Source organism: Podarcis erhardii (genome assembly GCF_964252035.2).
Source record: "Podarcis erhardii genome assembly, chromosome: 8".
NCBI classification, from domain to species: domain Eukaryota; kingdom Metazoa; phylum Chordata; class Lepidosauria; order Squamata; family Lacertidae; genus Podarcis; species Podarcis erhardii.
In genome coordinates, this window is record NC_138499.1 from 32,709,864 (window position 1) to 32,737,639 (window position 27,776).

General features: G+C 40.1%; 1 protein-coding gene across 2 annotated transcripts in view; it reads right to left on the reverse strand.

Moving 5' to 3' along the window:
• Positions 1-5,578: 5,578 nt before the first annotated feature.
• The window catches only part of CRISPLD1 (cysteine rich secretory protein LCCL domain containing 1), a 30,300-nt gene continuing 8,102 nt past the window's right edge, over positions 5,579-27,776 (reverse strand). For both annotated transcript variants that reach the window (XM_081874406.1, XM_081874407.1), the window contains exons 3-15: positions 20,583-20,701; positions 20,298-20,430; positions 19,566-19,681; positions 15,946-16,046; positions 14,376-14,528; positions 14,218-14,278; positions 14,048-14,114; positions 13,343-13,473; positions 11,542-11,585; positions 11,376-11,448; positions 10,597-10,672; positions 8,009-8,139; positions 5,579-6,369 (exon numbers count right to left, since the gene is read on the reverse strand). In XM_081874406.1, the coding sequence (XP_081730532.1) occupies positions 6,318-6,369; positions 8,009-8,139; positions 10,597-10,672; positions 11,376-11,448; positions 11,542-11,585; positions 13,343-13,473; positions 14,048-14,114; positions 14,218-14,278; positions 14,376-14,528; positions 15,946-16,046; positions 19,566-19,681; positions 20,298-20,430; positions 20,583-20,701 (1,257 nt within the window). In that variant the 3' untranslated portion in view covers positions 5,579-6,317. The remainder of the gene's footprint in view (positions 6,370-8,008; positions 8,140-10,596; positions 10,673-11,375; positions 11,449-11,541; positions 11,586-13,342; positions 13,474-14,047; positions 14,115-14,217; positions 14,279-14,375; positions 14,529-15,945; positions 16,047-19,565; positions 19,682-20,297; positions 20,431-20,582; positions 20,702-27,776) is intronic.

Genomic DNA, 27,776 nt, shown 5'->3' on the forward strand with positions numbered 1-27,776 from the left:
GGTACTTTTGTTTGCTTTTTATAGAGAAGCAGCATTTTGTTTCTGAATAGTTATGCAAAATTCTCTGCATCCTGATGAATTTACTTCTTTGGATGTCAGGCCACTGATGCTTTGTGATTTTTGGCAGCCATCCATTAAGGATACAGAAGCAACAGGAGAGATAGCAGAGATTAAGAATACAGTATTTTGCTGGTGAAAAATGGAGCCTAGAGAAGAGAACACACAAGGAGGAAACTCTCAAAGGCAAAGCAGAATTCCTTGATTAAAATGTGTTCACTGGGTTCCCTTTGTGAGGGTGAAGCTTCCTTAAGAAATGGGCTGGAAGGAACAAGGAGTGAAGACGGAAAGTGAACTACAACAAATTGAGAGGGTAAACATGATGGAGGTCTCTTGTATTAAGTCACACATACTGTTAGTTCTCCATTCTAGATTTGTTCTGTAATTCAGAGAAAAACACATGGTACTATTGAAGTGGGATTCAATACAGGTTGATTGTGAAACTGAAAGAGGGAGAAGGAAGTATAGAACTGCTTGGAGTCCTGGACACAGAACTCAGCTATACGGCTGCAAATAAAACGTTTTAAGTGAGTTTTAGGTGCAATACGCAATGTGACTCTAGATGGTGAGCCTCATGGAAAATTCAATGTATTTATTAAAAAGCTTTTTTTAAAAAAGAAAAACATTTTCAGAATGTCTGTAGATTCCCCCACATTGGATCTCTCCAAATAGGCTGCAAACAACTGGAAAAGATGGAAGCAGTGCTTTGACTTATTCATTGATGCTGGTGCAGGTTTTAGCTTTGTTCCATAATCCAAGGAACAACCCACCCTTTCTACATAAAATGATGCTACGTTAGGTTTATCTTATGCCCAATTCAGCATTCCCAATGTTTTCAGTCCACTTTCCACTGGTGTCTCATTGCCACTCAGCTAAATTCTTTACCCTTCAATTCTTTTTCATCACTCATGTGCCAGTAGTCATCTAGCAAAAAATACACTTATGGTGTGTGAGAGAGAGAGAGAGTGTGTGTGCGTGTGTATTTGAGAGAGAGAGAGAGAGAGAGAGAGAGAGAGAGAGAGAGAGAGAGATATGCTGATATTCATATCTTGATAAAAGTGCTGTGAGTGCCAGCACAAAATGGCTGCCATGAAAAGCAAAGAAAGTTGTGACAGTATGCCATACAATCACAAAAAGGCTGGCACATCTCATCCAAAAGGGTTGGTTTACTTGATTATTTTGTTTATGTTCTTCTTCCTCCAAGGAGTTCAGACCTCTGTGGGCTCAGTCTGATAAAGACTATGTGAGGTAAATTGGCTTCGTACATCAATTAACGTGTCTGTCTGTTTTATGATTCTTAAATGCCACATCATCAGGGGCTTTTTTGTGTTCCAAATGGAAATCCCTTCAGGCTTAATTACCATTCTGACTGTTGGGCATTAGCAGATGCACCAATAAGAAACTTTGACTTTAAATCGATTTAACAATGATGCTTATAATTAATTCTAACTGGATAGCTTCCACACTGAAGGTCAGAATGCAGTTCTGTTTGCAGTAGTTAAATTTTGGGGCACGTGCTGTAGCTTAGTGCTGTTGTACAGAAGGTCCCATGTTCAATCCTGGCATTTCAGATTAAATGGCTGGGGAAGACCCTCTCTCCCTGAAACTCTGGAGAGACATTATAATAGGAGATAATACTGGGCTAGATGGACAAATAATCTCACCTTCTATAAAACAGTTTCCTGTGTTACCACGCTTTGATAACCATTAGCTTGATGCTAATGGTTAAAGATATATTTAGGCCAAGCCCTATTGCAAAAATAAGTGTTTCTTTAAACCACACACACATACACAGAGCATCTAATTTAGCCCATAATTCATTCTAGATGAATGAGAGAGGATCAGAGTATTTTGCTAAGCCATTTCTTTAGCTCTTGGATCCGTTATAGCTGTGCCAGGGTAGGCATATCACCCCCAGCGCAGCAAGTATTAAATCAGATCTCACAATGCAGTCCTTTGTGTGCTTCAAATGGTTTTAATCCAGAATTGGAAAATAAGCTTTTATGGAAGAAGAAGAAAAAACCCCTAAGCTTTTATGCAAATTTTATTACATATAAATAAATAAATCACCTCTCTGTTTCTGTACTTAATACTGCCTGTTGCCCAAAAGGTTTTGGAGCTGCCCTGAAACAAGAATAGAATTGCTTATTCAGAAGGCAAAGGCTTCCAGAACAAATAAAAATAAAACAAGAAACAGATGGATTTTGACAAAGAAGGAACAAAGACTCTGCAGTCTAAGAGGCAAGTTTTATTTAGTGGAACTGACCAATCTCATTCTCAGATGGACTGTATTTTTTAGACACGATAATAGACTGTGGATTCTAGTGGTGTTTTAGAATGGAATTTGATAAGCCAGGGTTCAAAGCACTGCTCATCTCTGATTTGCTCTGGGACAATCATTCAAGATCAGGCATAGCCAACAGATGTCGTTAACAGTTGCCACCAGTCCCACCAGTATAGTCAATGGTCAGGGACAATGGGAGCTGCATTCAGACATGCTGCATTCAGCACCATGCTGGCCACTCCTATCATGACTTGCCAATATCCTGTCATACTCTGCTGTGATCAGGAAACAGAGTGGAGTCATCATTCAAAAGAAGCTTCTTTTTCAATGGCTGGGATAAGCAGTCAGGAAGCAGGTTTCAACTCCACCCCAATGCGTTTCTGAGTGCATCCTTTTACTTTTTCTCATGTAAATAAGTGGTTACCATTTGTCCTATGGAGAAAGGAAAGTGCTGTACTTTGTGACATTGTTGAACTGAGGGCAAAATCTTCCCCACACTCCTACCACGAACCCCATAAGGATGGGGAAGGCCCTCCCAAATGCATCTCCAGGGTTGCTGGGGAGGACAATGCATTTGATGTTTCCTCACAGATGGCTCAGTGAAGTGTTTACAGGACCTCAGTGGCTGCAATATGCAGGGGCGTAAGAAGGGGGGTGCGGTGGGTGCGCTCCGTCCCGGGTGTCACCACTGAGGGGGATGACAAAATGCCAGGTGGCACTCACCCTGGGGCCTGCAGTGGGCCCAAGCCACATGTCTCTCCTGGGAGAAGAGACACAGTGGCTTGGGTGTGTGCAGGCTCCATGCTGCCCAAATGGTACACCCGCGGCCCCCAGCTATAGGGCGGCTGAGTGAGAGGAGGCAGGAAGACTCTGGAGGCCCCACGGTGCGCCCCACCCCTATGGGCGGCTCACCCTGCCCTCACCCCGCCCCTATTGGTGGGTCGCCCTGGTCCTGGGTGTGCCGCCCCAGGCACCCGAGCAGCTTCCTCCACCGCTGGCAATGTTTGCAATTTCACATGTGTGTTCTTGGCTGAATGATGTTTGGACCCAGTGATTTGCTTATTTTTAATTCCTATTAAAAATAAGTAAAAAGAAAAAAAAGAAATAACAGCTACCTTCTACAGTCAGTGTTAATGTGTTCAGCCAGGTAATGTCTGCCTGGAATAGCAGGAGCACCCCAGAGTTTCAGGTTCAGAGGTCTTTCCTACTCATGATCCTCTAACTGGAGGTACTAAAGACTGAGTCTGAGACTTTCTGTATTCATAGTATATGCACTGTTTGGTGTGGTCACATATGCATCATGCAAAAAAGGGTAAATGCATCACAAAAAACATTTGCATGTGCTAATTTATATGTACTGATTTAGAAATATTTACTCTAAACTAAAGGGACGTGGGTGGCACTGTGGGTTACACCACAGAGCCTAGGGCTTGCCGATCAGAAGGTCGGCAGTTCGAATCCCCGTGACGGGGTGAGCTCCCGTTGCTCGGTCCCTGCTCCTGCCAACCTAGCAGTTCGAAAGCACGTCAAAGTGCAAGTAGATAAATAGGTACTGCTCTAGCGGGAAGGTAAACGGCATTTCCGTGCGCTGCTCTGCTTCGCCCGGAAGCTGTACGCCAGCTCCCTCGGCCAATAAAGCGAGATGAGCACCACAACCCCAGAGTCAGCCATGACTGGACCAGGTTACCTTTACCTAAATGGAAACGCTATAATTTCAGCATAGCGAGGAAGGCTCTGACAGGGTGATCTTTCGAAGAGACCCTAGGTCTGCTTTAATCTCTATAATGAGCAAATGTGATATGCCAAAAACATATTTCTTTAGCATTATAAAAAGAATCACAATTTTACTGTCATTTCATTTAGTAGACTTTTTATTCAAAAAAAGTTTGCCTAACTACATGAGGTAGTACATGTAGCTGAACAAAATAATACTGTGATGCATGTATGAAGAATATCACTACCAATCGCATTTCAAAAGAAAGTCCACAACTATAAAGATAAAAAAATAACATGAAAAAAAACTATTTATCAGTTTTACAGTCTTACACAATACACTTTTCATAGAAAGCTTGATAATGTCACCATTATATAATTTCTCTAGTATACCACAATAGGTCAGATGTAATGCACAGGGCTATCTACCATAAATGAGATGTCTCCCGCCCTGCAGGAATATGCATCAGATGAAGAAATTGAAGGTATTAGGGCCTATGTTACAAATTCCGTTATTCTGCAGTTTCACCATTTACCAGTACTATACAAGACAGTTTATGTAGTATGGGGTGTCAGTCTTACAAACAGCCTTGTGCATAGTGATAGCTCAGTTTGGTAGAGCACCTTAATCTCAGGTAAAAAGCTCTATGTTGGGTGAAAAGATTCCTGCATTGCAGGGGGTTGCAAGAAGGGGGACATCTGTGTTTCCTTAGAGCTTTTTGGTTTTGTGATTCTATGTCCATGATATTTCTGGGAGCTGATTTACTGGAGCCCAAATGAACTACGGTATTTTTCCGTGTATAAGACTAGGTTATTTTATTAAAATATTATGCTAAAAACTTGGGGTCATCTAATACACGGATAGTGGAGAAGTGTGACGGGCGATTGGTAGCTGCAGTGAGCAGGATAATATCTGCTGCATTTTGCGGGTGATTGGTGGGTGCTGCAAGGTTGGTGGGTGGCTGCTGCGGCAATTGGGCATGCGATTGGTACTTGCTTTTGGCGAGCGTGCAGATGATTGGTGGCATCGTTGATATGCATGCGATTGGCTGTTGCATTCCTGAGGGTGAGCAAATTTCGGAAACCCCCTCCCCTACAAAAGCTCTACAAATATGGACAATCCCCACCTCATTTTCTCTATTTGGAGTCTTACACATGGGGGCGTCTTATACACGGAAAAGTACAGATATAGTCTGTCTTAAACCCAGTTCTAAGGGTTTACTCAAATGTCAGTTTCACCAATGCTTGACATGACTGTAGGATTTAAAACTCTTAATTTTTAACAGGAGTGGTGGGGCAGTGCTTATGGGACTGGGACAGGGTGACAGAGAGGTGAAAGGTCCTTGTGTGCACCTGTGAGAGTGCTAGATTGACTCTGCCAGCCTACTCATGCAGACTTGATGTTGTTGCTGCCCTGCCACACCCCAACCTCATCTAGGTGAGCTGCAGTGATGCCGATGCCAGAAAGCCAGTGTGTCCCCCCCCCGCCCCCACACAGGGGCTGCTACTGGCTTTTAACCCAACTTTTACATATCATTATGTAAACAACTGCTTGCACCAAGCTGGTGGCATCTGATCCTGCTTTTTTTAAGATTTGAATTACCAACACGATACAAAAACAAGACAGTTATTATATTTTTAAAAATATACTGCTCTCAACTAGGATTCGTTTTAACTGGCATTTTAAAAAGTTGGATCAAAACAGAAAAGTGTAAAAATGGCAAAATATCTCATTCTTTTGACTTTGTGTGTTTCTGCAATAATATATGTTCACCTTGCTTTAGGGAATTAGTTATTTTTTCCAATTTTAAGCAATGAAAAATGATATATACAGTGGATATAAGATCTATCATAGATATACCTTTACAGTTAATGTTAGTGGCATACATAAAACACCATAATAATAATAATAATAATGTATTCAGTTTTGTTTTGTTTTTAAATTGTGGAACATTTATGAGCTTCAAACGAATTGCATAGGAATAAATGCTAAGAAAATATAGCAATATTTAACACAGGATTCAAAACAAGTTATTTATCATCATAGTTTTTCATATGCATTTTCCCATGTTTAACTTTACAGATTTTCCCCATTAAGATTTACATGCAGTTAAACCGCTTTTCAGTCAGAAAACAGTAAATATATTCTGTACAGCAATATTACATCTTTATACAAACTTGAGGAAGGAAATTAGATGGCATTTTCTTTCTCTTCTTCCAAGCACTGTATTTAGCTTTTGTTTTTACAGTTTACTTGTTACCTTCAAACCACAGCAAACACTCTGAATGCCTTGCCTCCTGGAGGATTCTGTAAACTACAGAAGGGGAAAAGTAGTAACATTTCATATAGGTTAGTTTGTGTTTTAAGATCTCAATCTTACCAAGCACTTATTCTAGAGATAAATCTACGCATACATTTAAGCCATCTGCAGAAGCCCTGGTTCTCCCACCATCAGATGTGCAAATAGGCATTCAGAAATTTCTATCTGTATTTCCATCTGTACTTCCAAATGCTCAATACTGTCTGCTGAAGTAAAACATCTAGTTCTCAATAAGTGCAACCCTCCCAGAAAAACAACAACACACCAGGCCAATCTTGTGTTCAAGGTTATTACAGACCCATGCTTGACAGCATGTAAAATTATGATACAATTCAATAGCTTAGAGCTATCAAAACAACTACTAGGATCAGAAATCCTGACACACATTTTATGACATGGGCAGAGTAGGCCTCTTTGACATATCCTGAGCCCAGCTAGCTCATGCCAGCCCGGGCAGAAGGTGGGGTTGCAGATTTTGTCATTATATTTACTATTTACCAAACAAGGCTGGCATAGCAGAGAGAAGAAAGATTGGATCCCTTGGGAAATCCACAAGGCACTGGTCCAGCTCATTTAGGGGCCTCCTACTGGAGGAGGAGGAGTTTGGATTTGATATCCCGCTTTATCACTACCCTAAGGAGTCTCAAAGTGGCTAACAACCTCCTTTCCCTTCCTCCCCCATGACAAACACTCCATTAGGTGGGTGAGGCTGAGAGACTTCAGAGAAGCGTGACTAGCCCAAGGTCACCCAGCAGCTGCATGTGGAGGAGCGGAGACACGAACCCGGTTCACCAGATTACAAGTCTACTGCTCTTAACCACTACACCACACTGGCTTCTGCCCACAGAGCCGGAGCCTCCCCACCAGTAGATTCCTCTCCAGCAATGAAATCCAATGGATAGGCAATTGCAATTGCACACTATCCTAACCACCACCACCATTCAAGCCATCTACACTAGGGAATTGGGATAGTTCTATCATTCTCTTTTGCAATTTTACAAATTTAGTAAAACTTTTTTTGTTGTTTATTTCTACATGCCACCAAATATATCTTCTCTATACCCCTACACATCATATATATATAGTCTAAAGAAGGTGATTATTTAGAGTACACAGCTATTGCCCGTCTGATTTGGGGAGGTGGGGGTTGAACTCCTCCTGTGTAAAAAGAACTTAGCTACCTACACTAAATAATTAGGGCACAATACAAAGTGAAACACTTCTGCTTTTAAATGCCAACTCTATCACTGAATTAAATGAGATTTCACATGCTTAATGTTGACAGGACTTTGCTGATAAATTGTGGATATAAACGTGTATACCTAGGCAGAAGCAAACCTGAAAATCCTGAAGAAACTCAATGCAACTTTCTTATCAGCTACTGTGGCATTTGCTACTGGTTCAACAACAAAAGAGTTGTTTTTATTCATAAGCAGCTTTTAGGGTTATGATTTGAGCTTACGGGAAACAGGCAGCTGCTTCTCCCTGGCAATTGCCATTGTTATACAACTCACGTCTGGTTAATTAGCATTAAGTAGAACACAACTATTCCAGGATTAATGTAGGATTGCAAAGAATGGCAGGTGTGTGCATGTAGATAGTAAACACTGGTCTTCAAAGTCACACTCTGTACCTTTCTGAAAAAATCCCATTTTGAAATGAAGCAGTATACATCCTTCTTTTATCCACTGGCATAACGTCAACAAAGCCTCCTTCATTCCGAATCACTCCAGCATGTATAGCTGTCCGACAGATACTAGATGCCTAAGAAAATTAAAATAGAAGGGGTTTTTTAAAAATGAAAAATTTCAAATCAAGTGACGGAACTTTTATCTCTCTCTCTTTTTTGTGGTTTATGTAGCACCAAGGTATTCACCATCATTTTCTTTGGGGAAAATGTAGTTTTAATAAAGACGAAATGAACATGCATTGGTAACTATGAAAGGTACTGGGTAACTCATAGTCTGCATTTAACACACTTTACTAAGCAATTATATATATATATATATATATATATATATATATATTGGCCATAGTCTTACTGGGTTGCAGTACAGCCCCATGCATAAATAAGACTGTCTAAAGTACTTTAAAAGTTAGCATGAACATTTCATATAGTATTACAAGGCCTCGCTTTATTGCTGTGCTGTGAACCCTTTGGCATTCATCAGCATTTAACAGGTCACAGAATCTGAATACCGAGCTGCTTAATCATTTTCCTTCTTTCGCTACTCAGCAAAATTCCAGATACTTACAATAGCATAGAATCAGTCTGCAAAGGCATGTTAAACACTTATAAAAGGATCTTTCAAGCCTTTATTTACATAGATATTTATTATTGATCACAGATGGAATTCCAGGGAATTTTACCTATTCTGCTATAGAAAGTTATCAATGTGCTCTCAAACATATGAGGAGAGATGTGTGTATATAATTCAAATGTCAATCAGATTGTCAGCATAGTTGAAATCGCCCTGTACTATTGTACACGACTGCAGTCACCAGCATATATATTGAAGAAGGGCATGATCACATTTCTGGCTTTCATCATTACTTGACAAGTACTGAATAAACCAATCTTGCCAGAGTATTTTCTAACAAACAAGTGATGGTAAAACCATTAAAAGTGAGCCACCGAAACATGAATTTGGCAGCAACCATTTCTAGCTTATAAGACTGCTAGTTGTGCCTCATTCCTTCCCCAACATGATACCCTCAGGATAGTTTGGTCTACAAGTTCTATCATATTGGCTGGAGCTGATGGAAGCTGTAATCCAAAACATCTGGAGGGTACTGCGTAGTGATATAGCCAGTAACTACTATGACTCCTGTTCCAGTGACACCTATGCTGGCTTGGTCATGTCCACAGAATGGAAGATGGGAAGATCCCCAAGGACGTTCTCTACGGGGAGCTGGCTTCCAGCACCAGGCCAACTCTATGTTCAAAGATGTCTGCAAACATGACATGTAACATCAACCCCACCATGTGGGAATCCCTTGCAAACAACTGCAGTGCCTGGAGACAGGCAGTTAAGTCATGTATCCATAGCAATGACCAGAGTAAAATAAAAATAATAAATAAATAAATAAATAAATAGATAAATAAATAAATAAATAAATAAATTTATTATTTATACCCTGCCCATCTGGCTTCCAAGAAAATATTAAAATACAATAGTCTATTAAACATTAAAAGCTTCCCGAAACAGGGCTGCCTTCAGATGTCTTCTAAAAGTCTGGTAGTTGTTTTTTCCTTTGACATCTAGTGGGAGGGTGTTCTACAGGGCGGGTGCCACTACCGAGAAGGCCCTCTGCCTGGTTCCCTGCAACTTGGCTTCTTGCAGCGAGGGAACCAACAGAAGGCCCTTGGCACTGGACCGCAGTGTCTGGGCTGAACAATGGGGGTGGAGATGCTCCTTCAGGTATACTGGACCAAGGCCATTTAGGGCTTTAAAGGTCAGAAATGATGGCTGGGAGGAGTGCAGAGAGAAGAAACGTCATGGTGCATCTGCAGCAGCACAACTGGACACCTTCATCTGCCCTGGCTGCAACAAAACATGTCTCTTCCACTTCAGTCTCTAGAGCCACAGCAGGTGGTGTAACCTTCCAACAGTTTGGCTCTGCCCCCAAAGGCGCACTCCCCCATTGTCTCCTGAAGGAGACGGATGCCAACAGCAACTAAGACATGTAAGTGTATGAATGGAGCCACAGTCAGCTGAGGAGAACAGCCAGTCAGTGAAATCTTTCCTGCTTTGGCTTTTCTTAGTCTGCTTGTGTTGTGTGGTCTACTTTCTGTTTGCAGTTCAACATTCCTCTTGACAATTTCAGATCTTTCCTAGCACAAAATATGTATTGCGGCCATGTGGCATCCTGAAATAGGTTTTAATTGTTAGGGTTTACCACATGGATACGGTATGTGTAAAAGTATCCTGTGACTGGAAAGAAACTGAATATATCTGAACTGTATGTATCTATACTGGTTCACAATTGGTTCAAGTGGCTAAAACAGACAACAAGCAGCTTTGTAAACATAGTGTCTGTTTGCACTAAAAAATTAAATCAGAGAATCAATGTATATCAATGGATCTAAACTGGAAATGAAGCCACATATTTTTAATGATTCAATTCCCAACCTGCTAAGCTAGTATAAATAAATAATACATAATTGTATAAATGCAATTATTTTACACTCCAGATTTAGAAATATGTTATCTCACTTACATCAGAATAAATTCTTGATCCTATCACTCGAGCATAATGTGGATTTGCCTGCATGCAGTTGTGAGGACAATAGAGCCTTGAAAATCGAAAATAAAATAAAAACATAGACAATTATAACTTTTTCACATGTAAAGCACAAATTTTCGATCATTTCATCCAATGAAAAGCACACATAATGCAACAGTTTTATGTTCATGCATTGCTTTGTTCTATTATTTTTCCTGTTCTCTTGGTCATATGGGCTTTTAACACTATGGACTGCTTGAAGATTTCCCAACGATTCTGGCTTTGCCTTCAGTTCATAGTACTTGTACATGCTTCAGTGTGCACACAGAACTCACTGTGTGAATGGATAAGCACATTTTTTATGAATGGGAGCTCAGAGAGTTCCACCTATGTATCAACTACAGAGCAATCTGACTTAGTCAACATAAGGAGTGGTTGTGGTGAGCAAATGGCCAAAACCAAAGCCCTGCCAGGCTCCTTTTCCTTTTTTTCCATTTCCCTTTCCATTTCTCCCCATAAAAAAATGTTTTAATGGGAAGGAAAATAAATATGCCTGTTTCAGGATTGGCATAGTGGCCCCCATCTGCACCCTCAGTGTATGAACTTATATTCATAAGGTTCAGTATAATGTCAGCAGCCTGAAGTTCAGTATATAAGGAAGTCTAATGACTCTAATATTTCTAGTTCAACATCACCATATGGTTTGTAATAGCTTTTCCCCTGCATTGTGATAGGAATGGCAATTAAACAACAGACATATTTAAATAGCTTACCGTGGGCAATGTGTGGCTGGCTTGTAAAATGGGCATAATTGTTCCACAGTTGTTTCACAAGTGATAGCTTGCACTGAAATTTTAAAAAGCATACTCAAATAAATGTTAATAGATGACATATACATTAATGAATGAGTAATGCTGTATTATATAAATTAATGCTAACCTGGCACTTTAGAGACTGTGAAGGAATTCGCAGACTGGTATTTGCTACAATAAAAACAGAAACGTAGCTATTATTACCAACACCCATATATTTGCTTTATGTATGCTCTCCAAAGTGATGTACAATGAAATCATAAAACAATTGCCGCAAACATTTTTAATAACTGAGCAAAAGGAGCACAAATTAATTGGAAAATGGAACAAAAATATGTTGTTTGAATACTTCTACAACTGTGTAGAAATCCACTCTGCAAGCATCTTTCTAACTCAGTGGCGTAGCGTGGGGGGTGCAGGGGGTGCCGGCCGCATCGGGCACAACATCTGGGGGTTAGGGTTAGGGAAAGGTTAGGGGGCGCAAATCCAGGGTTAGGGGGTGCAAATTACTTGCCTTGCCCCGGGTGCTGACAACCCACGCTACGCCACTGTTCTAACTTATAGTGTAGTGTTATACATGTCTTCTCTGAAGCAGATTTCATTAACTTCAATGCATCTCATTCCCAAGCTTGAATAAGAATGCAGCTTTAGGTCTCTACATAAATAAATAAATTCAATGAGGCTGCATAAATATGTATTTAAGTACTAAACATTTAAGAGCATCCAACACAAAGTCAAGTGATTGATTTAAACCTGCTGGAGGATCCTTTACTGTGTTGATTCAGCCTAAAGTTCCACTGACTGAACAAGAGATGGCAAAAATTATAATGCAGAAATTTTGGGGAGATGAATGGAGTGACAGCCAGGTTACTTCAAAAGACCAGAGGATTTCAGAAAGACTGAGATGACTACTGAAGTAATTTTCTGATTAGTATTCAAGGTTCATAGATACTATGTTATCTTACAACATAACAGTAAACAGTGACAAGTATTATATGGTAAAACAAAATCTCTGCTCAGGATATATATTTTTATTTCACAACATTTAAAAACTTGATTATAAAAGCAGCTTTATATGGCAGAAAAACAGGATTTAGTTTTGATTTTTTATATAAATTACGCGGGTGGCGCTGTGGGTAAAACCTCAGTGCCTAGGACTTGCCGATCATATGGTCGGTGGTTCGGATCCCCGCGGCGGGGTGAGCTCCCATCATTCGGTCCCAGCTCCTGCCCACCTAGCAGTTCGAAAGCACTCTTAAGTGCAAATAGATAAATAGGGACCGCTTTATAGCGGGAAGGTAAACGGCGTTTCCGTGTGCTGCGCTGGTGCTGGCTCGCCAGCTGCAGCTTAGTCACGCTGGCCACGTGACCCGGAAGTGTCTTCGGACGGCGCCAGCTCACTGCCTCTATAGCGAGATGAGCACGCAACCCTAGAGTCGGACACGACTGGCCTGTACGGGCAGGGGTACCTTTACCTTTACCTTTATATATATAAATATGCTTAGGTAAAGGTACCCCTGACCGTTAGGTCCAGCCATGGACGACTCTGGGGTTGCGACGCTCATCTCGCTCTATAGGCCAAGGGAGCTGGCGTTTGTCCACAGACAGCTTCCAGGTCAGGTGGCCAGCATGACTAAGCCACTTCTGGTGAAACCAGAGCAGTTTACCTTCCTGCCGGAGTGGTACCTATTTATCTACTTGCACTTTGGGTGTCCTTTTGAACTGCTAGGTTGGCAGGAGCTGGGACCAAACAATGGGAGCTCACCCCGTCACGGGGATTCGAACCGCCGACCTTCTGATCGGCAAGCCCAAGGGGCTTAGTGGTTTAGACCACAGCGCCACCCATGTCCCATGCTGATAGGCTAATATATTAAAAACGTGAGATTTACCTACAACATTTGTGGCTGAATATTTGTATTTTTACTCACCCAATTGACTGAACTCCATTTCTATAGGATTTAATGAAATAATTTCTTCTTCCTTGCCTGGTAACATCAACCCAGCCACCATCATTATCTAGGATGCCATAATGTATTGCAGCTCTGCAAATGCTTGATTGCTATGATAGAAAAACACAGAAACAGAAATTAAGATCCATACCCAAACAATTATTTCCCCCATGATGTTTCCAAAAGGAGGAGCACCTCTATTCCAAAGCAAACTCTTGTGTTTTTCTTATATTCTGGCACACTGCAAGTCAGTCATCAATTAGTCATTTTCAGTTTTATGCTATTAAAGATGAGTTAGCAAATGATACCAGATATATTAGGTTGTGTCCAACTAAGTTCTACTCAGAATAGCCCTATTGAAATCAATGGACCTGAGTTAATCAGGTCAATCAATTTCAACATGTCTATTCTGAATATGAAAGACACTGGATACAACTCAGTATGTCTGACTATACTTGTGAATTCTCTACGTGAGTGCTAACTAAATCTCCAACTCAAAATGAGATAATGAGTAAAGTCTCACCAAACAGTTATCCTCAGATATTTCTATCAATTTTAGCTTACTTTTCACCCAGTTCTGTTTACATAATGTTTTGTCAATGATAGTGTGCATTAACTAACCTCCTAGATAAAAAAAATGTAATCAAATGGTGCTACAGTGAGTCTTAATTATAATATTTTTACCATGTCATAATGTACACTTCCAACTACTTTGGCACTGCTGTCCAAACAGCCAGCAGGACATTCATACCTAGGGAGGAAAACAATTTGATCTGAGAATAATGGCAAAAACAATCAAATTTAAAAATGCATGTAATCCCATGGATTCTGGATAAACTGGAAGGATGCCCTACCTATTACAAGTTGTTCCTTTGCACTGGTCCCTTAGCCGTACTTCACAGGAAACAATTTGAGCTGGGGGAGAAAGTGGCCATTATTATTTCAGTGTCCCAAAGTGTTAGAAAAATCCAACAACAAAATGAAACCGATGATAAAAATGAAATTGACTTACACATTTGTAGTTTGCTTATGACTTCATTTCTGTCACCGTCATCAGATGCTGCATGTGACCTTAATCGATTTTGTGATGAATCCTGAACATGTGACTGCTGCCGTTCAATCTCATTGGTTTCCATCTCTGGAGAGTAACGTCTTTCTGAACCTTCTGTTATAGCAAACAAATGGAACAAATGCCATTTTTAAAACAACAGTCAATTCCTGTGAATCAGAAATGGAATAGCAAGTATGCCTTGTAACTGGCCACGAGGAAGCCAAAGCAATCTGATGGAGGTCTACTTGGAAGTAAGTCCCACTGTATGGAGCTTGTGTGCAGCTTAGTACTAAATGCAGCTTAGTACTTAGAACCTCCAGGCCCTGCTGGGAGTAAATATTTCTCACTACAATTAATGGGACTTGAAAATGTTTAGTACTGGCTGGCTTGTGATAATTGTTTTTACTATCATGTCACTAAGTGAAGGTTACAAACAAAAGTAAATGTATTAGGATGCAAAGCTGCTGACACAATGAGAGATTATCCTCTTCAATCTGGAGATAATGAAAATGCATTGAGAGGCAGCATCACAGGTACAGGCTTTTCCTCAATATACGGTATGTGGTTCATTATAATGTCTGTAGAGAGCCAGTTTATAGTAGTGAGGGGTAGAGAGCCTATGGCCCTTTAGATGTTGTTGGACTCCAACCTCCATTGACCCCAGCCAATGGCCAGGTATGATGGGAATTGTTGTCCAAATACATCTGGAGGGCTATAGCTTCCCCATGCCTGCTCTATGGACTTAGGAAGCTTGCAAAGGCAACATTCCAGATTACACAGAAAACTCTATTCAAGTACAGTTCTACGCAGGGAAGACCTTTACTTATATTCTAATAAGTACATGTTGGTCAGCACTCCAATTACAGTGGTACCTGGTTTACAACTATAATCTGTTCCGGAGGTCCGTTTGTAAACCAAAACAGGTTGTAACCCAAGGCACACTTTCGCCAATGGGGCTTCCCAAAAAAATTTGTTCGCAATATAAAAAATATGAGTTGTAATCCAAAAAAAAGTTGCAAACTGGAACACACACTTCCAGGTTTGACGTGTTCGTAATCCAAAAGGTATGCAAACCAAGACATATGCAAACCAAGGTACCACTGTATGCTACATTTGATCCCCAGATAGAAAGTGTGAAAATGCCTTGTGTTGTGTTCAGAATGTTCTGAATTAGGATAAATTTAGGCTGCAATTCAATGTTTGCTGACTTGAAAGTAAGCCCAGTAGGATTCACTTCTGAATAGACATATGTAGGTTTGCACTGTTAATGAATTCATTGCATGATTTTTGGTCTTTCTTAAAAGATGAAATGATATAGGTGTCGATTTGCAAAAGCTTTTTGGTACAAATTGTTAAAGCCAAATATTCATTATGTTTTTCTGACCATCAAAGTCAGTTCATGTGGGGTAAAAAATACAAATAAGGCTTTGACCAACACATAGAATTCCCATGGAATCAAATGATCCCTTCCCTTTCCCTTGGATACCAAGAAAAGTGGCAGCAGATAGAATTTAATTTGCTGAATACACACCTTTATAACAAAGATTTTCTCTGCAGCCTCCTCCAAAACTAGGTGGACATGCAGAACATGGGCGACCATGCTTGTACGGTGCATGCCCCCACCAATTACCCCTAGGGGAGAAATGCTATTTAGTGAAATATATTCATGATAAATATTTTGTTTTGCACAGTTTAAAAGGTCTATCACTGACCTAATAAGGACACAGGCACTTGTGTCTGTGAAACTTCCTCTCACCCAACTGGGGCGGTTGGTTCACCTGGACTGCTTTTTCGGGGGCACAAGTCATACCTCCTAGATGGTGCTGTAAGAGTGGCACAGCTAAAGCTATGGCGACATGCCATAAATGGTAGATTTGCTTCCAAAGCATTACCCTAAATGGCCTGGGGGCAGGGAGAGCAGAGACATTCTCTGGCCTTAATAAGCTTTTGATATAGTATTTTATTGAGCTACAGGCACAATTAATGCATTTGGTAAGTAGGACAACGTGATCTATAGCTGCAACATATATAGCTAATCCCCAGAAACATGCTCAGAAGATTATCCTTCCTGCTGGTAGAGCCAAAGGTACAGAAGAAATTGCTTGATTTCACAAATGAGGGCTGAGATTGATAAGTGGCCAAACCGAGGGGTATTTTTATTTTTCCTAATGAGAACAGAAGAGAGGATACATTGGGGTACATACTCTTTGTATGTGTTTTATGCAGGCTTCCTGCCCAGAAAGCTATGTGGGTACAGCGTTGTGTGGGATCTTTTTCCTTCTCTTTGTGTGTGCTGTGTTCTGAAATGCTGATCATGAGCCACACAAGGGAGACTCAAACCTTTGCTTGGAAGGATCATTGGTGACTCACAATAGTGGTGTTGATTCTGCCTATGCGGGTGCCAATGGCACTTGTGGAAAGGGAGCACTGGGGTATAATTTTCCAAGTTGTGCAGCAACTCAGGGGAGAGTGATGTGGGTCCGCTCCTGGGATCTGAATTCATTGGCTCCCTCCAAGTCTGTCATGCAAGCGCCTGTCTGGCATAGCTCCTCATTAGCATATTTCGGTGGTGTTTCCATGTGTCTGGGAGGGAGAAAGTGGTGTTTGCTATTTTTCTCCTTATGGGAACTTTATGGTTGTCCCTCCACTCCTTTGGGTACAGTACGTGACTATCATTCTGCCAGCACAGTAGTGCCATATCTCCCTCCCCTCCCAAACCAAAAAAATTTGGAGTATAGGTCTGCTCTGCCCATGCTGTTCCAAAGCCAAGGAAGAATGTAGCCGAGTGCAGCCTTATTTAACACCATGCAAAATTACCATAATGCAGGTGAACTGCTGCCAATCAAATCCCCTCTAATCATCTGTTGTAAAATGAGCAGATTGTGTATATAAATGGAGCTGGCAGATTTTCGAGAATGCTTGGAATGTTGCAAAATTCAAAACGTGTTACCATTGCACTGGGTCAAAGCTCCACTAGAATCAATGCAACACATTACAGCACATTACAGAAACTCAAAACAGAAAATTCAGTCTGATTTTTCTCTGTTACCTAATAGATTAAATGTTCCTTTTGTCTGTGGACAGACAATGTGTGACTTACAGGGAACTTCTGGGTTGTACAGGGAGGGGGGGACCCAAACTGAAATCAACGGAATACTTAAGGAGCCAAGTTACAGATTGGTTGCAATATCACCAGGTATATGACATGTTTAAATTAGATAGAAAGAATGTATTTCTGGACCAAAGCTCACAATTTGAAAAAGAACTCTTACAAAATAAGGATAAACTTCTGTCTAAAATGCATAATTTTTTATAAGAATGGGAAACAAAAGACGAGCAAGGTAAGGCTCCAATGACACACTGGGCAATAGATATAGGACACAATATAGATCTTAACCTCTGGGAGAAGCTTTGGAAAAGCGACCTGGAATTTACTGAATGTTATTCATTGAAATTGGGTGGTGCTGTGGGTTAAACCACAGAGCCTAGGACTTGCCGATCAGAAGGTTGGCGGTTCGAATCCCCGTGACGGGGTGAGCTCCTGTTGCTCTGTCCCAGCTCCTGCTAACCTAGCAGTTCAAAAGCACGTCAAAGTGCAAGTAGATAAATAGGTACCACTCCAGCGGGAAGGTAAACGGTGTTTCTGTGCACTGCTCTGGTTCGCCAGAAGCGGCTTAGTCATGCTGGCCACATGACCCGGAAGCTGTACGCCTGCTCCCTCGGCCAATAAAGCGAGATGAGAGCCACAACCCCAGAGTCAGTCACGAGTGGACCTAACAGTCAGGGGTCCCTTTACCTTTACCTTTATTCATTGAAAGAGAATTATTTGAAAATGCTTGTTAGCAGGGCCCTGTTAGAGGGGTTTATGCTGGGAGTCACTGACTCCCAGAACTGGAAGGGGGCAGCTGCGTAAACACATGTTTTGCAGTGTCCCCCATAATTCCTGTCTGTCCCTTCTTAGCCTCAGACCACAATTGGGGGCTGAGATGGATACATGCCCAACGCCTAAGCCAAGGTTTCCTACATCTGAATTTTAATAAAGTTGTGACCTAATTTTAATCCCATAACTATGCTGTGTTGTGTCTTATTTATCCGGGCCTGGCTCCTGGGGATGAGGGGTCTGCGACTGGGCATGCAAAAGGTTATTTATGTACGCAACAACTGCAGCCTGTGTTTTGTTAGCCCCAAACTGGAAAGTGAACGAGCTCCCAACTAAAGAGAATTGGCAACTTAAATTGATAGAATATGCAGAACTTGCACATTTAACATAGAGAATAAGAGAGCAAGAAGAACATACATTTTAAAAAGAGTGGAAAACATTTATTGAAAATAACTGTATACAGCTGAAAATGCTGGCAGCACTAAGATAAATTCAACAGAGTAAATAATTTTTGATGGATGTAAAAGTGGAAAACTGATGTGAATGGTTATAGCAAAATATGCAGGAATGTGTGATACATGAAATGAACCATGGAAGGAGAAGAAGGGAAGTCATTGGATATTTTAAAGTTTGTAAAATGTTTATTTTGAAATGTAAAATTGAAAACTTAATTTAAAAAGTTCCTTTGTCCTTTCGAAATAAACACAGGTGTCAAGGTTTAATTATGTGTAACAGGCACATTTTCTGGGACCAGCTTCCATGTGGCTGGGGTAATATTTTAATGACCCAACCACATGGGGAGTGGCTGATATATTTATAAATGTAACAGACACCCCCCCCCCACGCTAAAAGAAAAGAAACCTTAGGGATTGGGAATATGGAACAGAAACATGATGGTGGCGAGAGTGGGGTGTTAAATTGTCACAAACCCATGTGTACCTTATGAGATTAAAAAGCAGCTTGTGTGGGGAAATAATAAAGCAGACCCACCTCTGTCATTTCTGTAGTCCAGGAATGACTACTAATCTTTGGTCCTGCAGATGTTAGATTATAACACCCATCATTCCTAACCATTTGGCCTTTGGCTGGGGCAAATCTAGGGCTGAACATCTGGTCCAAGAACATCTGGTGGGCCACAGGTTCCAACCCTCCCAAAGTTACCCTCCCAATAGCTTTTCTGTATTTTAAAAAATGGCACTGGGGTTCTTTTATACCTATCTCTGTGTACCAATGTACCATAGCTAACTTCTTAATCTGTCATATATACTTACTTGGGAGAATAATTGCACACTAGGTAAATGGCTTTTGGCCATATCTGTCCCCAGACATTCATGTTATGGCACAAATTAACTGCACAACCTATTCTGCTACTTGTGGCCCATACCACCTATTGGACAAAACGAAAGAAAGACAGTTAAATGCCTGACTCAAATCAAAACAAATGAATATTATAATACTATCCAGAAAACTTTAAAAATATATATATATACAGGCAGTACTGCAGTCATAGAGAGAGAAGAAAAATTAATATAGTTAAAGTTCAGCACACTGAATAGTCGAGGAAAGTATATATACTGCAGATCTCTTGCTAGGATGAGTGGATTCTGACGGAATTCCACTTATTTACATCATCTATTGATCTCAATAAAATAAAACAGTTATTATCTTTGATCATTATTTTGCTCTTAAAAGCAGAATGGATATATAATATATAATATTAAGTGTCACTTTAAACAAAACTTGCTTAAAATGAATTCTGAATGTTTCATTACTAAATTCTATACTTGTCTCTTTAAACTGAATTCATGACACACTGGGCCAGTTCACATGTCAAGGTAAACCACAGTTAATGGCTTACCATGAATAGGCCAATTTTGCCTGCTTTTCCCATATGTGAGTGGAAGAAAAGAAACACAATCCCTGGCTTAGTGTTATATCCAAAGCAAAAACTTCTCAAATTGATTACATCACTGTTGCTATTGGGAAGAATAATGCATACCCACCTGTGTATAATGGGTACATACAGGACCAGAACATCTATAAGGGCAATAAGGGTTGCATTCTTGAGGATAAGGATAGCTGAAGTCTCTCACTTCATCATACCATGCTTGGACATGAAATGTTAGAGGTCTATATCTACAAAAAAGGAACCAAAGAAAACTCAAAAATAATTCAAACAGCCACTGCAGTTATCAACAGAGACAATGTTTATACGACATTTTAAAGGAAAACGTGTGGGGGCTTTTTTACACTGTGTGAAATCATTTGCAAAATATAATTATTCATACCTTCCCCAGTGTGCTCCCAAGTTCTGTCCAATGGATGGAAGAAGACTTGCAGGACCGTGTTCCCAAAGACATGTCTCAGCCCAGGATTGTGCTGATCTCTCCAGTTCTACATCCCACGTCTATATTTGAGGAGGTGGGGAGAGAAGAAAAATGCAATTGTTTGAAAGTGTTTTAAGCTTATGAAAAGGGACATTTTGTGATGCACATGAACAAACAACCTATGACACCACTTATCCCAGTGAAATAGGACTTCATTTGGCAATAATTATGGCATAAGTCTTTGATTGACTGATTGGTACGAATCATGCCCCCTTCACCTGACCTTGCTTAACAAGACAATGTTCATTCTTTTCATTTATTGCCCCCTATGCCTCCCCCTCTGCTTTGTACTTACTTTGATTTTCTACAAATCCATTCCAATGATTGCTTTTTTATTACTCAAGTTGCACAATCTAGAACATTATGTGTCATAAGTAGCAAAAAAAAGAGTTCTTGATCGTATTTATCCTACAAAGACGTAGGAAACAAGCAAGACTTTGGAATGAAAAGTTCATTCTTGTAATCAAGGCCTAAACTGAGACACCTGAATGGAAAGCCACAAGATATCCTTCATACATTTTTCCAGATATGTCTTGAATCCCCTGAAGATTCGATATTTTCACAATAATCTGTGTTTGGACTCATGAATTGGTTGCCAGATTCCAAATTGCACGGAAGTTAGTTTACTTATATCATAAAGATTATTTCAACTATCAAGCATCTAAATTGTTAATACCACATTTGTTGTCATTAGCTTTTCCCCCCTTTGCTAACCTGAGAAGCAGATTGAACTGAAATTAGTGGTATCACTAGAATTCATAATTAGTTAGTCCATATGTCAAATCGAATCTGTTCATAATTCCCATCTGTATAATGACACTGACTTTGACCCAGTGAAATGATAAGGGTTTTTGTAATTTAAACTAGTGATTTTTACAAATTCAAGAAATTTGATGCTTCAACAAATTGTACAATGCTGTTCTAAAGCAGAGATTCTGAATCTGTGACCCTCCAGATACTGCTGGACTCCAACTCCCTTCTGTTCCAGCAAGCACAATTCATTATCAGGAGTGATGGGAGTTGTAGTCTATCAACATCTGATGAGCTACAGATCCCCCTTCACTGTTCTACATACTTTTTTGGGAGATGTTTCTACTTTGGTAATAATTAATGGTATCCTATAGCAACCACCTGGCAGAAAGCCCCATTGGACTTAATGGGGCATACTTCTGAGTGGACATATATAGAGAATCCCACTGGTAATCTTCCTATAGTATATTCCAGCAAGTAAGGCAATGCTTGTGATCAAGTGGGATTTTTAGCAGGAATCCATTTTCTGCAGTGAATAATGAAGTACAACTGTATAAAGCACTGCAAAAGCTGCCTTTGATGAAGCATTTCATTTCTTGTGTTCACACATGACAGATGAACACATACATCCTTAGAAGAAGAGTTTGAATTTGATATCCCGCTTTATCACTACCCGAAGGAGTCTCAAAGCGGCTAACATTCTCCTTTCCCTTCCTCCCCCACAACAAACACTCTGTGAGGTGAGTGGGGCTGAGAGACTTCAGAGAAGTGTGACTGGCCCAAGGTCACCCAGCAGCTGCATGTGGAGGAGCGGAGACACGAACCCGGTTCCCCAGATTACGAGACTACCGCTCTTAACCACTACACCACACTGGCTCTGTTGAGGAACTGTTGAGGGTGGATCGATTATTCAAAGTCATCCTGAAAGGTTTATACTTTTTAAAATAATTAGAATAATATTCTGTTTTCTACATTGCCTACATGGCAGAATATCCACCTTACTTTTGTATGTTTAAATGCAGGCAAAATAACATATATTTTCGTTAACTACATTACTGTAGTTGAAACGTATGCATTGCATGTGAGCTTGGTGCAAATAAGGTATTTGTTCACTGAGTACTGATCCATGCACAGTTGCTCAGTGCATTTCCACTAGCTAACTCCTCAATTAATGTTGAGGTGGACACAAATGTTTTGGGACTGTATTCTCTATAAAAGGAAGGAAATACAGACCTCTTAATCTTTGAAGTTAAATACCACTTAACATTAACCATACAATTAAATAGCACCTAAAATAATATGGAATGGGAATCTTTATCTCTACACAAGATATGACCTGGGTCGTTGTTGATGTAGAAATAATCACAGTTACAAAGTTAAAACTAATTTGTAATCTATTTACAGTGATTAAATTATTCCAGTGTAGCAAGGAAAGATTGAACTAGCTGCGAAACAATATTCTGACATGCACAGGTTTCTAATATATCAGTGATGTTCTCCACTGTAGCCTAATTTTAGACAAATATCCAAGCAATTATATTAGTATGATTGTACAATAACTAATAGTTATCAGTAGATACATGTTTCCATACTAAACCCTCAAGCTCTGTTCAGTTTGCTAAAGTTCACATGTGGAAATACAACCAGCTTAATGTTTGTGAATTTTCACTAATTTTCACAGAAATCAGTATGACACAAAGTTGCACAGAGATTTGAATATGTACATCAGATTTGAATATGAATTAAAATGTGAAAAAAGGATATCTCCAGCTGCCTCAGGACCAATCCCCAAGACAGATGCCTCACCCTGAGAAACATGCAACTATCTTATAAAATAATCTTCAAACAATTTACCAGAAATGTCACTGATTTTGGTTTCATAATTGTACTCCAAAATACTTCTACAAGCAAGTTCTAATCAGTATCCTGAGTCTCAGACAAAGGCCTGGTGTGCACATTGCATTAAACCATAATTTAAAATAAACTATGGTTAAATGTGAACAGGCAGCATGCTAATAATGCACACTGCTCAAAAGTTCCCATTACACTTTGCCCTCACTTGACAGACAGATCAGTTAAAATGTGGCTTTTTGTATCATGAGAATCCAAGCTCAGTGCTTCTTTCACTAAAATGAACCCTGACGTACCACAAGCCCAGCTCACATGGCATGGCAAGCTTGTGTCATCTGTAGCATAGCAGCAGTGTAAGTGGAGAAAGAGCACCCCAGAAACATTTGAGCAATGAGCACCAATACACTGTGCATTTGCATGATTTAACCATAGTTTATTTTAATCCATGTTTTAATGTGAAATCTGAAGTGGGCCAAAGAATCACAGAATCTTTTGGAGTGGCATACAGAACACAAAGAAAACCTTTCCAAAGCAATATGTGAAAACCTGTAAAGTAAATTAAAAAGAGCTAAGATTCATACTTGGTAAAGACAGTAATGCATACAGTTGGCACCAACAAAAGTAAACATTTACTGTGGCATGATAGAAACCTCAATGCAGTATTCATTCTAAATATAAGGAAAAGACTTGTAAAGTAAATATCACTGTACAGTATGGTGCTTTTTACTTTTAAAATAAAACCCACTATATTCTTTAAGCCAAATCACAATGAATAAGTGAAAGAAGGATACAAAAACTGGATAGGAAATATCATAGCAAACCAGCACATTTTAATTAGATGCCCAGATCCAGCTAAAGAGATGTAGGTAGAGAAGCAGGCCTCCATGAATATCTCTTGCTGAACCTGGAGTCATGGGCTTAAATTTTGTGTGCATTTGCTAGAAAAGATATATACAGACATGAGTACATATCACTGGCATACAGGGGCATTCTCACTTATTTAAAAACAATGGGAAGCTTCCTTATTCAAAAATATATTACCTGAACTTCTCATACAATGCTGCAAACTAATTGCCAATACTTGGGCTCTTTTTTAAAACAATATTCAAAGCTCCTGGTTCCACTAGCTGAAGTTGTCTTCATCCATCTTGCAGGGATTCCTCCTTTCTCATCGGTTCCCCCCGTGTTACATATGGCATAGGACTGGACAGGGAAGTCAGCTTTCACCAGAACTATCCTAGGCACTTAATTCTGGACTCAACACAAAGTACTAATTACCACTTTGAGTAAATTACACACTGTCCAAAACATATCTGCATTATACTGATGGATGTGTATATACTCTGAAGTAAAAAAATAATGACCCAAATTGAGTGCCAAAAAGAAGTTGAAAGCTGCATGAATTTTACAAATTATGGAACTATGCCCACTTTGGACTATTTTGTGTAATTTATGCCACTAAAATCATGGGGAGGGGGGCAAGAACTATGAAGGGCACTGAAACTCCACCCCTCCAGCAGTCTCACCAAGCATGGCATGGTTCACACACTTTCAAGTCTAATTTTGTAATGGCCAGAACACAATCTCAGTACCATCGGTTTAAAAATGTCACTATGGCTGAAGTTCCATAGAGGTGAAACATTGATTTGATCTGGTATACATACATCAGGTGATTGTGCTAAGCTATGTATGTGTGTGTGCATTTGATTTGATCTTTTATTTTGGTTAGCGTACTGATTACATGAAGGGATGTGGGTGGCGCTGTGGGTAAGACCTCAGCGCCTAGGACTTGCCAATCGTATGGTCGGCGGTTCGAATCCCCGCGGCGGGATGAGCTCCCGTCGTTCGGTCCCAGCTCCTGCCCACCTAGCAGTTCGAAAGCACCCTTAAGTGCAGGTAGATAAATAGGTACCGCTTTATAGCGGGAAGGTAAACAGCGTTTTCGTGTGCTGCTCTGGTGCCAGTTCGCCGGAGCAGCTTCGTCACGCTGGCCACGTGACCCGGAAGTGTCTCCAGACAGCGCTGGCTCCCGGCCTCTAGAGTGAGATGAGCGCATAACCCTAGAGTCTGTCAAGACTGGCCCGTACGGGCAGGGGTACCTTTACCTTTTTACTGATTACATGTACTTAAAGCCTGCAGCCCTCAGTACTGCTAAAATGAATTTAACAGAAAATAAATGCACAAAATGAAAGATAAATGAAAGAATGCTTCTTTGTTTTAAAATTGTTGTTGTCACCTTGATAAACTTTACATCAAGACTATACATCCTTGAGTATCACAGCAGAGATTTACCTACATGCCCTCTTGACCACTTTCACAAGGCAGAATCTACTGATGAAAAGTTCCAGATAAGAATAAGAGGATAAGTTGACATTGCTCAGCCCTTTGATGCCATGTCAATAGCCTCTGGGTGAAGGCATGGAATCTGGAGCACTTCCGCCAAGCTTTGAAGTAAAGCAGGAAAGTGGAAAGCTAGAGAGGAAGCATTTTCACTTTGAAAACTCCAGCTAGGTTCTTAGTTAAGTGCTCAACTTATGAAAACCAACCACTTAAAACGCCCCACAGGCCATAGTCCTCTGTTCTTGAAAATGGGAATTGTGTTCATTAGGTGTCTCTGAAACTACTGAATTTATATTAGCTGCTCTGGCTGAACAGCAGGGTACAGATACTGTAAATAAAAAATGAAATGAAATAAATATAGAGAGAAAAGAAAAGAAAGCAGAAAAATATGAAAAGTATTTTAAATAAGTAGGAAGGCATACAGTAGTACCTCGGGTTACATACACTTCAGGTTACATACGCTTCAGGTTACAGACTCCGCTAACCCAGAAATATTACCTCAGGTTAAGAACTTTGCTTCAGGATGAGAACAGAAATCATGTTCTGGCGGCGCTGCAGCAGCAGGAGGCCCCATTAGCTAAAGTGGTGCTTCAGGTTAAGAACAGTTTCAGGTTAAGAACAGACCTCCGGAACAAATTAAGTACTTAACCCAAGGTACCACTGTATTGGAAACCTTTTTTTCCAGTTCAATCCTATACAAGCCTACTCAGAAGTAAGTATAGGATTACTAAGACTGCAATCCTATATCAGTTTGCCTGGCAGTAAATCCAAATCAGTAGGACTTACTTCTAAGTATACTCATATAATACTGTATTGTTAACCTTAGAACAGGTCTTTTTTTGGTTCCCCCCTTCAACTCCTCTCAGGTATAAACCTTCATTATATCTGACAAGCAATGTAAATATGTATAGAAAGATGAGGCATCACTAAGTAAATAGTGCTAGAAGCAACTCAGTAGCTTTTGTCACTAACACATCACCAAAAAGCAGGAAATACGTCAGCAAAAAAGAGGGTGAAAGGACACAAATTTACTTAGACAGTTGGACAAAATTGAAACTTTCTTTGTTAGGCCGAATTGCAGCTATTAAGATGAATGTATTGCCAAAAATGTTGTTTTTGTTTCAAACACTACAGATTGTGGACAAGACGGAGTGCTTCCGGAAGTGGCAGAGAGATATTTCTAAGTTTGTCTGGCAGGGCAAAAAGCCCAGAATTAAGTTTAAGATATTAACTGATGCGAAAGAAAGAGGGGGCTTTGCCCTGCCAGACTTAAAGTTGTACTACGAGGCCGCAGCTTTCTGCTGGCTAAAAGATTGGCTACTTCTTGAAGACACTGATGTACTGGATTTGGAAGGTTTTAATAATGCTTTTGGTTGGCATGCATACTTATGGTACGACAAAGTTAAGATTAACAAGGCCTTTAAGAACCATATTGTCAGAAAAGCAGTGTTTAATGTCTGGACAAAATATAAAGACTTATTGGAAAACAAAACTCCAAGGTGGCTTTCTCCTCTGGAAGCTAAGGCCCGAAAAAGACCCAATATGGAGGCCAAATGGCCAAAATATTGGGAAATATTAGAAAAAGATGGAGACAATTGGAAATTGCAGAGTTTGGAGAAAATGAAGGATAAAGTGCGAGACTGGTTACATTACGCTCAGATTAAAGAAGTTTTTAAAAATGACAAAAAGTTAGGGTTCCAGGTGGAGAAATTGAAGTTGGAAACAGAATTGTTAGAACCAAAGACTAAGGTATTATCAAGAATGTATAACTTGCTGTTAAAATGGAATACACAAGACGAAATGGTTAAATCGGCTATGATAAAGTGGGCACAGGACATTGGGCATAACATTATGTTTGAGGACTGGGAAAGGTTGTGGACCACTGGGTTGAACTTCACTGCATGTAATGCTCTGAAGGAAAATGTAATGAAAATGATATACAGATGGTACATGACCCCAGTTAAACTTGCCAAAATATACCATTTGTCTGATAATAAATGTTGGAAATGTAAAGAAAATGAAGGAACATTCTTTCACCTTTGGTGGACCTGCCCTAAGGTGAAGGTCTTCTGGGAAATGATTTATAATGAGTTGAAAAAGGTATTTAAGTATACCTTCACTAAGAAACCAGAAGCCTTCCTTCTGGGTATGGTC